The following is a 12478-nucleotide window of genomic DNA, read 5'->3' as shown; positions in this document are numbered from 1 at the left end:
CTGTGGGTGCATTAGAGGAAGGGGAATTATAATTCAGACCTGTTATTAAAAAGGTCGGCACAAACTAAAAAAATAAATTTAAAACAGTCAAATTCATAGAGGCAGAGAATAAAATGGCAGGTGTAAGGAACTTGGGTAGGAGGAAATGGGTAGTTGTTGGTCAGTGGGTATAAAGTTAAAGATGTAGAAGATGAATGGATTTTAGAAATCTGCTCTACAGCATTGTGCCTATAGGTAACAATAACAGTGTGATGAACGTACAAACTTGTGAAGAGGGTAGAGCTCGTGCTAAGTGTTTTTAAGACACATGAAACAAGGGGACATAAAAACTCTTCAGTGGTTTCTCCCTTAATTATGGAAATAGTATTACGGTGCATGCATAAGTCCAAATTCATCAAAATGTATATATTGGACTTGCAGTTTTGTTTTGTTTTTTCATATTAAGTATAACTCAATAAACATGAGGGAAAAGAAGAAACATCAAATTTCATGACTTAGATTTTCTCCTGGAACTGTTGTTTCCTTGTTTCCCATCAATGGGCCATGATTCACAGTCGGGAGCGGAAAGTCCTAAGTCTCATGCTCATGCCAGTGACTCCGTTTCACATTCAAAACTTCTCTGCCCACCTGACCCACAATGAATGAGCCATCAAACTAACATGCAGCTTTATCCTCCCAAGTCACCAGAAAGAATGTGGCTTATTAGAGCCTTTATCACCCAATGGGACACACGCTGGGCTGTGCAACACGAGACCAACACACACACCGGCTACAGGCACAAACCATGTGACAGATTTCTTGGAGGAAGCTGAAGCAAAAAAGACACATAAAAGGTGATTCGGGAAGAGCTGAAGTGATGAATACTAACACATCAGGAAAAGGAAACAATGTTTCCCATCCATCTTCAAAAGGTTAACCAGGAAAACAAACTTGGCTACTTTGATAATCGCCTGCTAATTAGGACAAACAATGACAAGGAAAGAGCTCTGCTGACAGCAGCCCCTTAGCAGGGTATAAAAGGGGAGCTGGGCCAAGCAGACTTCCAAACCTTCCAAACCCACCTTCCTGAAAACTCACTCAGAACCTCCACCCTCTGCAACCATGGTCAACTCCTGTAGTGGATCCGTGTGCTCTGACCAGGGCTGTGGCCAAGGCTGTGGCCAGGAGACCTGCTGCCGCCCCAGCTGCTGCCAGACCACCTGCTGTGGGACCACATGCTGCCGCCCTTCTTGCTGTGGCTCCAGCTGCTGTCGCCCCATCTGCTGCCAGACCACCTGCTGCCGCCCTAGCTGCTGTGGCTCCAGCTGTGGCTCCAGCTGCTGCCGCCCCTCTTGCTGTGTCTCCAGCTGTTGTCGCCCCATCTGCTGCCAGACCACCTGCTGCCGCCCTAGCTGCTGTGGCTCCTGCTGTGGCTCCAGCTGCTGTCGCCCCTCCTGCTGTGTCTCCAGCTGCTGCCGCCCCATCTGCTGCCAGACCACCTGCTGCCGCCCTAGTTGCTGTGGCTCCAGCTGTGGCTCCAGCTGCTGTCGCCCCTCCTGCTGTGTCTCCAGCTGCTGCCGCCCCGTCTGCTGCCAGACCACCTGCTGCCGCCCTAGTTGCTGTGGCTCCAGCTGTGGCTCCAGCTGCTGTCGCCCCTCCTGCTGTGTCTCCAGCTGCTGCCGCCCCGTCTGCTGCCAGACCACCTGCTGCCGTCCAGTCTGCTCTAGTGGTTCCTGCTGCTGACCGCCTTGACCTGTGCCCACTGGTTTTTCATCAACCAATCATAATGTAGTCAAATTGAACTGAGTCTTGAGAGCCCAATTTTACAACCTCAGTTTTAACTGATTCTTAAACTGATTTGGCCTCCAAATATACTGCCCCCACCATGTTACTACCTCTCTCCCAAATGAACACAAAGTTAGAATTTTCTCTAGAATCTTTCAACCAATATGTATCCTAATTGATATGTTCCTCTCCTGCCAGATGTTCTCATATGATGCCTATCCTAAAATTTAAATAAATCTTAACTTTTCATGCATACAAATATAAGAGCAACGAGTCTGATTATTATTCCTTCTTGACCCAGAATTCTTAGCTATAAATTGCTCCACTGTTCTCTGTAGCTGGCGATATCAGAATTTCTAACGGGATTCTCTTATCTCTTGTTTATACTAGAAGCCGGTTTCGTCCAGCAAGCACCTGGATTTCTCTGAGAGCTTTCTCTGGATGGAGAGCAAGCTCAGGGCAGCCAGGGACTTAAGTCGGTAGGAGCAGGGCTCAGCCAGGGGACGGGAGCAGTGGATAAATGCTCCAGCATCTTTCCCCTGCAGTGGGGCAGGTCACACCAGTCTCTAGAGGTCGTCAGTGGAATGAACCCCAGCTGCCTAAGGAGTAAGCTCTTTCCACATCTTTCTATACTGGCTCCTATCAATTGCCTGGGTCACTTCCCAGGTCCCCTGAAGTGCTTCTTAGTATTCTCTCCCTAATGTACCATTGGATTTGAAACCATCTGGGGTCTGCTCCTGAGGGCACCCAATCTAAGACACCCGTGGTCCAAATCTCATGACCAGGGCCCTGAAAACATTTTGTTACAGTCAAGTCTTGTCAGCTGAACCACGAAATCTTCGGGACATTTTCTATTTCTTGCCACTTTTTCACACTTGTATGTACATGACTAGTCTTCCCGTGTTTTTCTCCAGTCATTGTGTCTGAGAGACAGGACACAGCACAAGGTACATGGCTCACCATGCCAGCATCTGTCACCCTAAAGGAGACTGCGGTCATGGGGAACCACCCCACCCTGCATGCCTCGTGTTGGATTTATAACGAGCAGAGCCGGACACTAGATTCTTGCACAAGTGATGTTGAAGGAAGTGTTTCCAGGAGAAACCAGTGAGAAGCAGAGCGCAGCAGGATAGGGTATTAAAGAAGACAAGGCAAAACATGGTCGCAGTGGAATTCTATGATCATCTGACCTCGCAGATGAGGGCGTGAACAGTACCACAGACCTTCCCTCCTGGAGGCCAGGCGCCGGGGGCTTTGCACTCCTACATCAGTTACCACTAGTCTGCACCGCCCTGATAGGGAGAAGGGGCGGAGAGCCACACCAGCAGGTGGGAGGCTCCTTGAGGTCAGAACATTACCTGGAGAACACGGGCTTGACCAGTCTTAGCTACCAGCAGCCCATACTCACACTAACTTGGGCATGGGGTACTTACGGCAAAAGGTAATATAGTCAGTGAGTTGGGTTTTGGAACTTATGACTAAATCTATTCTACCTTAGCCACTTCTCTGCATCTTTTATTTTTTTTAATCCTCACCCGAGGACATTTTTCCATTTTTTGTACAGATAGAGTGGGAGGGAGAGAGAGGAAGAGAGAGACAATCATCAACGTGAAAGGGACACATCAAGTGGCTGCCACCCTCATGACCAACCAGGGCTGGGGACAAACTGCAACCGAAGTACGTGCCCTTAGCGGGAACCGAACCCGGGTCTCTCCGGACCCCAGGTCGACGCTCTAACCGCTGTGCCAAACCGGCCAGGGCCTTCTCTGCATCTTTTGATCTCTTCCTCCTCATCACTGTTTGTGTGGTACAAGATAAAATGAAATGGTCATAAATATGAAAAAGAGATGAAGGTAAATGGTACACAATTAAAACTATATTCTTTTTATTGACAATGAACCTTATTTCACATTTCACTTTGCAATAACCACAGATGCACAGAATGCTGTAAAGAGCACAGCAGTGTCCCACACACCCCTCCCCCTTTCCCCACTGGTCACATCTCATTTATAGTCCATATCCAAACTTACAACCTTACACAAGTACAACCCAGAGATCTTGTTCAGAATTTACCATTTTTCCGTGCGTGAGCGTGTGTGTGCCTGTGTGTAGTTCTGTGCAGTACTATCGTGTGTGCTGTATGATCTCGTGTAACCACCATCACAGTTCAGATACAGAGGTGTCCTTCTCCATAAGGCTTCTTCCCCGAGCCACACCCACTCCCTTCTCTCCCCTCGTTAACTTTTTGATAAAGAAAGGAGAGAACTAACACTTCATCTATTAAACCAAAGCATTCTATCATTAAGAAAAACTCCATGTAAAAATTAAATAGTTAGTGTACTAGAAGAAATCATGAAGAATTTTGAAACATAATTTTACGTTTATCCTAAGTAAAACAACACACATATACAGACCATGAAGAAAATATATATTCTAAATTAATACAAATAAAAATGATCTCCACTGAGTCATCAGTAGGCCTGAGTCATCAGGGCTCCTAGGGGACACGCTTCCAAAAATAGAAAGCCATATGGAATTCTTAGTTTTTTCAGACTCTAAAGCCTTAACCCCACAACTTCAAATCTGCTTTTGTTCCCTCATCTTTCTGTGACAGAAAAGAGGCCCAGGCCCAGCCGGTGTGGCTCAGTGGTTGAGCATAGACCCATGTACCAAGAGGTCGCCGGTTCGATTCCTGGTCAGGGCACATGCCCAGGTTATGGGCCTGATCCCCAGTGGGGGGATTTCAGGAGGTGGCCTATCAGTGTTCTCTCTCATCCATGTTACTATCTCTTCTCCCTCTCCATTTCTCTCTCTCTCTAAATATCAATAAAGAAAAGAAAAGAGGCTCAGGACTTTTCCTATGAAAAGCTGTATTCGGTTCACCAGAGCTATGACAATGCAGACTCAGAACACCAGCCACACCTCCCAGCAGAGGTCCTGTCAGGACCCCGGGTCGTCATCATCCTGGTTGTTTCCACCTGGAAATTTGAGCCAGGGCAGAAGTAGAATCTGGCCAGGAATTTAAAGAACAACATAGGAGTTTGGTTTTATTAGACTTACAAGTGGCTTAAGGTAGTAAAGGATCTTCAAACCCATTTCGTCCAATTACCTCCACCTGGTTCTTGATTCCTTCTCTGTAACCCCAGCTTATAGTCCAACCCCTCCACTGATTATCTGTGGAGGCAGCCATGCCATGAACCACACTCACCATGGTGACTCAAATATGAGTCACTCATGTATCCTATATTTGCCCTTTACAGTAATTTGGGGAAAGTCAGTCTCTCACATACAGCAATCATATGACTAGCTCACTAGTGTTTAAAACAAAAACAAAACACTGACAGATCATTGGTTGGCTTCTAATATACATGTTCCCTTTGGGAGTCAAGGAAAACCTAGAGAGAGAAGGACGCTTACTATCATATCTGTTTTCGTATTATGTTTTGCTAAATAGGTATCAGTTTCCACTTTAGAATGGTTTGTGGGTAGCCATTCCTACTCGGATTAGTCATCCTGAGAACAGAGCCAAGGATATCCCAACTTGGTTGAGAATTTTCTCATAAATTTGGAAATGAAAAATAAAATGTGTATCTCTTTATGAAACTATTTGAAGGCCATGGAGTAAGGGGAGAGTGAATATGTTGAAAGACAAAATCATGATTCGAAAAGCTTCAGACATCCTTGCACAAGACATGAAATCTCAGTGGATAAAATGTCAGAGCCCTTCTGAGATCTAGATGAGTAGTTGGTAATGCAACATGGCACCTGAGTTGGAGTGGGAACATAGATATCTAAATTACTTGGGAAAATTGATTTGAACCACCCACGCACCCTCATGTGGTAGTGCCTCTCAGCACCTCTTCCCAGGAAGAGCAACATTAATCCGAGCCATGTCACTCCTGGTATCAGGTAGAAGAGCCGATTGGGAACAGCTGGACGACAGCTGTCCCCTGCAAATCTGCAAGGAAGATTGAAGCAGTGTGTGGTGAAGACATAGTTATTTACATGATACAATTTCAGCATGTCACACTTATTGCCAAACACTGTTGCCATTAAACTACCTCTGAATGCCAACATTGATACACTGATGAAAGTGTGTATTATTCTGCCATTTGAGACAACATAATGGACCTGAAGGACATTTCGCTAAGTGAAAGAAGTCAGTCACAGAAGTACAAATACTTAATGATTCTACTCTTAGAAATATTTAAAACAGACAACCACATCAAAATTAAAACTAAACTACAGAACAATCATCATGCAAAACCACCTGAAACCAGGCTGAATGGAAGGCCTACAACAAAATTAAATAAGCCACATAGAGACTGGTAGGAGGGCAAAGGTGAGGACCAAGGTCCTGCTGCTCCTACACCCATGTGTGGCAGATAAAAATCAGGAGGCATATCTCAGCTGGCAATGTCCTCCCTGAGTAGCAAGGGGCCCCCACCCCACACCAGGTCACCAGCTTGGGGTTCCAGTGCCAGGAAGAGAAGTCCCCATCACTTCTGGCTGTAAAAACCAGCAGGAACTGAGGCTAAGGAAGGCTGAGGCTTCTGGAGCCCCAGGCAGCTCCTTTTAAAGGACCTGCCTACGCACTTACTTGGACTTGCTCCTTCTGGGCTCCAGCATAGGGGAGGCAGCTTGAAAGGCACCGGTAACATACATGAAGAACTGAGTTGTTTGGCATCGGGGTGAGGGCTGGAGAGGCAGCTTTCTTCTGGACAGACATGCTGGCAGAGGCCGATGATCCTTTGGTGAGACTTCCTCCATGAGGCTGGCAAACAAGTGCCATATATGGGACTCCAGCAACCCGGTTCACACTGTTTGCCCTGCCCTGGTGATTCCCTGAGACCCTGATCTATCCAACTTTCAGGCCCACCTAAGCTGTTCCAAGTGCTTTACCATAGAAAGGGTTTGTCTTTTCTCTCGTTTCAGATTTTCCTAAATTCTCTCAAACAAGCAGCATCTGACCTCAGAGAGCCCCATACCTCTTCCTAAGTGGCTACAGGCCCGGCTCTAAAAGCAGGCAGCCTTGGTTCACAACTTGACTTTGCCTGGGCATCTCTAAGCCCAGCACAAGAAGCAGCCATCTGCAGATTGCTCTGTAGCTTATACTTAGTGGCCCCGGATAGAACACAGGCAGTGGCTGACCTTGCCCCAGAGCCAGCACACCCAGGGGACAGTGTCAGACCACAGCGAGCATCACCACCCAACCACCTCCACAAGTGACACACTCAAGGAATGGACTCAGTGGGTACCAGAGTTTGCTGAAGTAAGTCTAGCTCTGTGTGGTGGGCCGCTGCATAGCTGATCCTCCAAGGTAGTCAGAGGTCAATGGATAGTGAGCACAGCCAGTTCTTGCAGCAGATCAGCCTGAGTTAAACCCCCACTTTGACGTGCAAACAGCATTCAAGACTCAATTATAATAGAAGAGTGTAAAGTCCACATGAGGGGTGCACCTCAAGGACCCAGCTGGGTGACCAGGGAGGCTGTACCCCTGGACTCTACAGGGCACCTATTACAATAGACCACCCCTAGGAAGCCTAGGGGACATAGCAACTCTACTTAATACATAGAAACAAACACCGAGAAGCAGCCAAAATGAGGAGACAAAGTAACATGTCCCAAATGAAAGAAAAGAACAAAACTCCAGGAAAAGAACTAAATGAAATGGAGATAAGCAATCTAACAGATGCAGAGTTCAAAACACTGATTATAAGGATGCTCAATGAACTTAGTGAGGGCCTCAAGAGCATAAAAAATGACCAGTCAGAAATAAAGGATGCACAGTCAGAAATGAAGGAAGCTCTAACTGAAATAAGAATAATTTTGCACAGATTCAATAGGAGAGTAGATAAAGCCATGAAGCAAACCATCGATTTGGAATATAACGAAGCAAAAAATACCCAATCAAAACAGGAAAATAAAAAAAGAATCCAAAAAATGAGGATAGTGTATGGAGCTTCTCAGACAATTTCAAGTGCACCAACATTTGCATTATGGGGGTGCCAGAAGGAGAAGAGAGAGGCAAGAAATTGACAACCTATTTGAAACAATAATGACAGAAAAATTTCCAAACTTGGTGAAGAAAACAGACCTACAAGTCCAAGAAGCACAGACAGTCCCAAACAAGATGAATACCAAGAAGGCCACACAAAGACACATCATATACAAAATGTAAACTGTTCAGGACAAATAGAGAATCTTAAAAGTAGCAAGACAAAAGCAGTTAGTTACCTACAAGGGAGCTTCCATATGACTGTCAGCTGATTTCTCAAAGGAAACTTTGCAGACCAGAAGGGAGTGGCAAGAAATATTCAGAGTGATGAAAAGCAAGATCCTACAACCAAGATCACTTTATCCTGCAAAGCTGTCATTTAGAATCGATAGACATATAGAGTTTCCCAGACAAGAAAAAGCTAAAGGAGTTCATCACCACCGAACCAGTATTACATGAAATGTAGAAGGGTCTTCTTGAAGAAAAAAAAGATTAAAAATATGAACAATAAAACGGCAATAAATACATATTTATTGACAATTTTATCTACAAGTAAAATGAACAAGCTGAACAGAAAGAGATTCATAGATACAGAGAACATTTTGTTGGTTGCCAGGTGAGAGGGGTGTTGGGGCAAAGAGTGAAAAAAGATGACTGGATTAAGAAGTACAAATTGGTTGTTAGACTGACAAACCTCAAAGGGAAGGGAGGGGGAGAGAAATAAACCAAAGAACTTCTATGCATATGTGCATAACAAATGGACACAGACAACAGTGTGGGGAAAGGCAGGAGGGGGCGAAGAGCAGAAAGGAGGGGGTCAATAGAGGAAAAAGGAGGAACATCTGTAATATATTCAACATAAAAGGTAAGTTTAAAAACAAAAGATTTATTGGATAAGCTCTAAAAAGTCCAAAACTAACAGGAATGGACTTTGCCACAGTTATACATATTCAAAATGAAAAGTTATTTTGAGAACTTTTTAAGTCGCTATATGCTTTAATACCCTAGAGACTTGAAATGCCTAATAGTATGTTGGAACCTTAAAGAAGCACTGTGGGTGCATTAGAGGAAGGGGAATTATAATTCAGTCCTGTTATTAAAAAGGCCGGCACAAACTCGACAGCCAGAAAGAAACAGAAAGATACAAAGAAAGACAGAAAGAAAGAAAGAAAGAAAGAAAGAAAGAAAGAAAGAAGAAAGAAAGAAAGAAAGAAAGAAAGAAAGAAAGAAAGAAAGAAAGAAAAAGAAAGAAAGAAAGAGAAATATTTAAAGTCAAATTCACAGAAGCAGAGAATAAAATGGCAGGTGTAAAGAACTGGGGTAGGAGGAAATGGGTAGTTGTTGGTCAGTGGGTATAAAGTTAAAGATGTAGAAGATGAATGGATTTTAGAAATTTGCTCTACAGCATTGTGCCTAGAGGTAACAAAAACAGTGTGAAGAACTTAAAAACTTGTGAAGAGGGTAGAGTTTATGCTAAGTGTTTTTAACACAACTAAAACAAGGGGACATAAAAAATCTTCAGTGGTGATGAACAGGTTTTTCCCTTAATTATGGAAATGATATTATGGTGCATGCATACGTCCAAACTCAACAAAATGTATACATTGGACCTAAAACTTTTTTTTTTTTTTTTTTGCATATTAAGTATAACTCAATAAACCTGAAGGAAAAGAAAAAACATCACATTTCATGACTTAAATTTTCTCCTGGAACTGTTGTTTCCCATCAATGGACCAGGAGGGGAAAGTCCTAAGAGTCTCATGCTCATGCCAGTGACTCTGTTTCACATTCACAAATTCTCTGCCCACCTGACCCACAATGAGTGAGCCATCAAACTAACATGCAGCTTTATCCTCCCAAGTCACCAGAAAGAATGTGGCTTATTAGAGCCTTTATCACTCAAGGGGCCACACGCTGGGCTGTGCAACATGAGACCAACACACACACCGGCTAAAGGCACAAACCATGTGACAGATTTCTTGGAGGAAGCTGAAGCAAAAAAGACACATAAGAGGTGATTTGGTAAGAGCTGAAGTGATGAATACTAACACATCAGGAAAAGGAAACAATGTTTCCCATCCATCTTCAAAAGGTTAACCAGGAAAACAAACTTGGCTACTTTGATAATCGCCTGCTAATTAGGACAAACAATGACAAGGAAAGAGCTCTGCAGCTGATGACAGCAGCCCCTTAGCAGGGTATAAAAGGGGAGCTGGGCCAAGCAGACTTCCAAACCTTCCAAACCCACCTTCCTGAAAACTCACTCAGAACCTCCACCCTCTGCAATTATGGTCAACTCCTGTAGTGGATCCGTGTGCTCTGACCAGGGCTGTGGCCAAGGCTGTGGCCAGGAGACCTGCTGCCGCCCCAGCTGCTGCCAGACCACCTGCTGTGGGACCACATGCTGCCGCCCCTCTTGCTGTGGCTCCAGCTGCTGTCGCCCCATCTGCTGCCAGACCACCTGCTGCCGCCCTAGTTGCTGTGGCTCCTGCTGTGGCTCCAGCTGCTGTCGCCCTTCCTGCTGTGGCTCCAGCTGCTGTCGCCCCATCTGCTGCCAGACCACCTGCTGTCGCCCTAGCTGCTGTGGCTCCTGCTGTGGCTCTAGCTGCTGCCGCCCTAGCTGCTGTGGCTCCTGCTGTGGCTCCAGCTGCTGCCGCCCCTCCTGCTGTGGCTCCAGCTGCTGCCGCCCCATCTGCTGCCAGACCACCTGCTGTCGCCCTAGCTGCTGTGGCTCCTGCTGTGGCTCCAGCTGCTGCCGCCCCTCCTGCTGTGTCTCCAGCTGCTGTCGCCCCATCTGCTGCCAGACCACCTGCTGCCGCCCCACCTGTTGCATCACTACCTGCTGCCCCACCTGCTGCCAGACCAACTGTTGCCGCCCAGTCTGCTCTAGTGGTTCCTGCTGCTGACCGCCCTGACCTGTGCCCATGTTTTTTGTCAGCCAGCCTTAACGTAGTCCAACTGAACTGAGTCTTGAGAACCCAACTGTAAAACTTCAGTTTTAACTGATTCTTAAACTGATTTGACATCAAATATACTGCCCCCACCATGTTACTACCTCTCTCCCAAATGAACACAAAGTTAAAATTTTCTCTGAAACCTTTCAACCAATATGTATCCCAACTGATATACTTCTTCCCTGCCAGATAATCTCATATGAAGCCAATTCTCAAACTTAAATAAATCTTTATTTTCCAAACATACAAATATAAGAGCATCGAGTCTGATTATTATTCCTTCTTGACCCAAAATTCTTAGCTGTGAATTGCTCCACTGTTCTCTGCAGAGAGCACACTATAACTGGTGATATCAGGATTTCTAACTAAATCCCCTTATCTCTTGTTTATAAAAAGATGATTTCGTCCAGCAAGCACCTGGAATTCTCTGAGAGCTTTCTCTGCATGGAGAGCAAGCTTGGGGCAGCCAGGGACTTAAGTCGGTAGGAACAGGGTTCAACCAGGGGACGGGAGCAGTGGACAAATGCTCCAGCTTCTTTCCCCTGCAGTGGGGCAGGTCGTACCAGTCTCTAGAGGTCGTCAGTGGAATGAACCCCAGCTGCCTACGGAGTAAGCTCTTTCCACATCATTCTATATTGGCTTCCATCAATTGCCTGGGTCACTTCCCAGGTCCCCTGAAGTGCTTCTTAGTATTCTCTCCCTAATGTACCATTGGATTTGAAACCACCTGGGGGTCTGCTCCTGAGGGCACCCAATCTAAGACACCCGTGTTGCAAATCTCATGACCAGGGCCCTGAAAACATTTTGTTACAGTCAAGTCTTGTCAGCTGAACCACGAAATCTTCGGGACATTTTCTATTTCTTGCCACTTTTTCACACTTGTATGTACATGACTAGTCTTCCCGTGTTTTTCTCCAGTCATTGTGTCTGAGAGACAGGACACAGCACAAGGTACATGGCTCACCATGCCAGCATCTGTCACCCTAAAGGAGACTGCAGTCATGGGAAACCACCCCACCCTGCATGCCTCGTGTTGGATTTATAACGAGCAGAGCCTGACGCTAGGAATCTTGCACAAGTGATGTTGAAGGAAGTGTTTCCAGGAGAAGTCAGTGAGAAGCAGAGCGCAGCAGGATAGGGTATTAAAGAAGATAGGCCAGAACATGGTCGCAGTGGAATTCTATGATCATCTGACCTCGCAGATGAGGGCGTGAACAGTACCACAGACCTTCCCTGCTGGAGGCCTGGTGCCAGGGGCTTTGCACTCCTACATCAGTTACCACTAGTCTGCACCGCCCTGATAGGGAGAAGGGGCGGAGAGCCACACCAGCAGGTGGGAGGCTCCTTGAGGTCAGAACATTACCTGGAGAACACGGGCTTGACCAGTCTTAGTTACCAGCAGCCCATACTCACACTAACTTGGGCATGGGGTACTTTTTGCAAAAGGTAATATAGTCAGTGAGTTCGGTTTTTGGCTTTATGAGTAAATCTATTCTACTATACCCACTTCTCTGCATCTGTTGAACCCTTCATCCTAATTTGTGTGTTGTGTGGTGCAAGATAAAATAAAAAGGTCATGAATATTAAAAGGTGATGAAGGTGAATGGTATAGAAGTAAAAGCATATTCTATATTGATGGCAATGAACCTTATTTCACATTTTACTTTGAAATAACCACAGATGCACAGAATGCTGTAAAGAGCACAGCAGTGTCCCGCATACCCCTGCCCAGTTTCCTCACTGGCCACATTTTATTTATAGT

At 45.6% G+C, this 12478-nt stretch overlaps 1 protein-coding gene across 1 annotated transcript; it reads left to right on the top strand.

Annotated features, from left to right (window-relative positions):
* Positions 1-1101: 1101 nt before the first annotated feature.
* On the top strand, positions 1102-10668 carry LOC118634114 (keratin-associated protein 5-5-like). Its single transcript, XM_036268431.1, has 3 exons — positions 1102-1695; positions 2155-2239; positions 10031-10668. Exons 1-3 carry the CDS (start codon positions 1102-1104, stop codon positions 10666-10668), a joined length of 1317 nt encoding a protein of 438 aa, XP_036124324.1.
* Positions 10669-12478: the final 1810 nt, after the last annotated feature.

The sequence above is a fragment of the Molossus molossus genome, unplaced genomic scaffold, assembly GCF_014108415.1.
Source record: "Molossus molossus isolate mMolMol1 unplaced genomic scaffold, mMolMol1.p scaffold_m16_p_19, whole genome shotgun sequence".
Taxonomy (NCBI): domain Eukaryota; kingdom Metazoa; phylum Chordata; class Mammalia; order Chiroptera; family Molossidae; genus Molossus; species Molossus molossus.
Note: the sequence above shows the minus strand (reverse complement) of the source record. Positions and strands in the feature narration are given on the sequence as shown.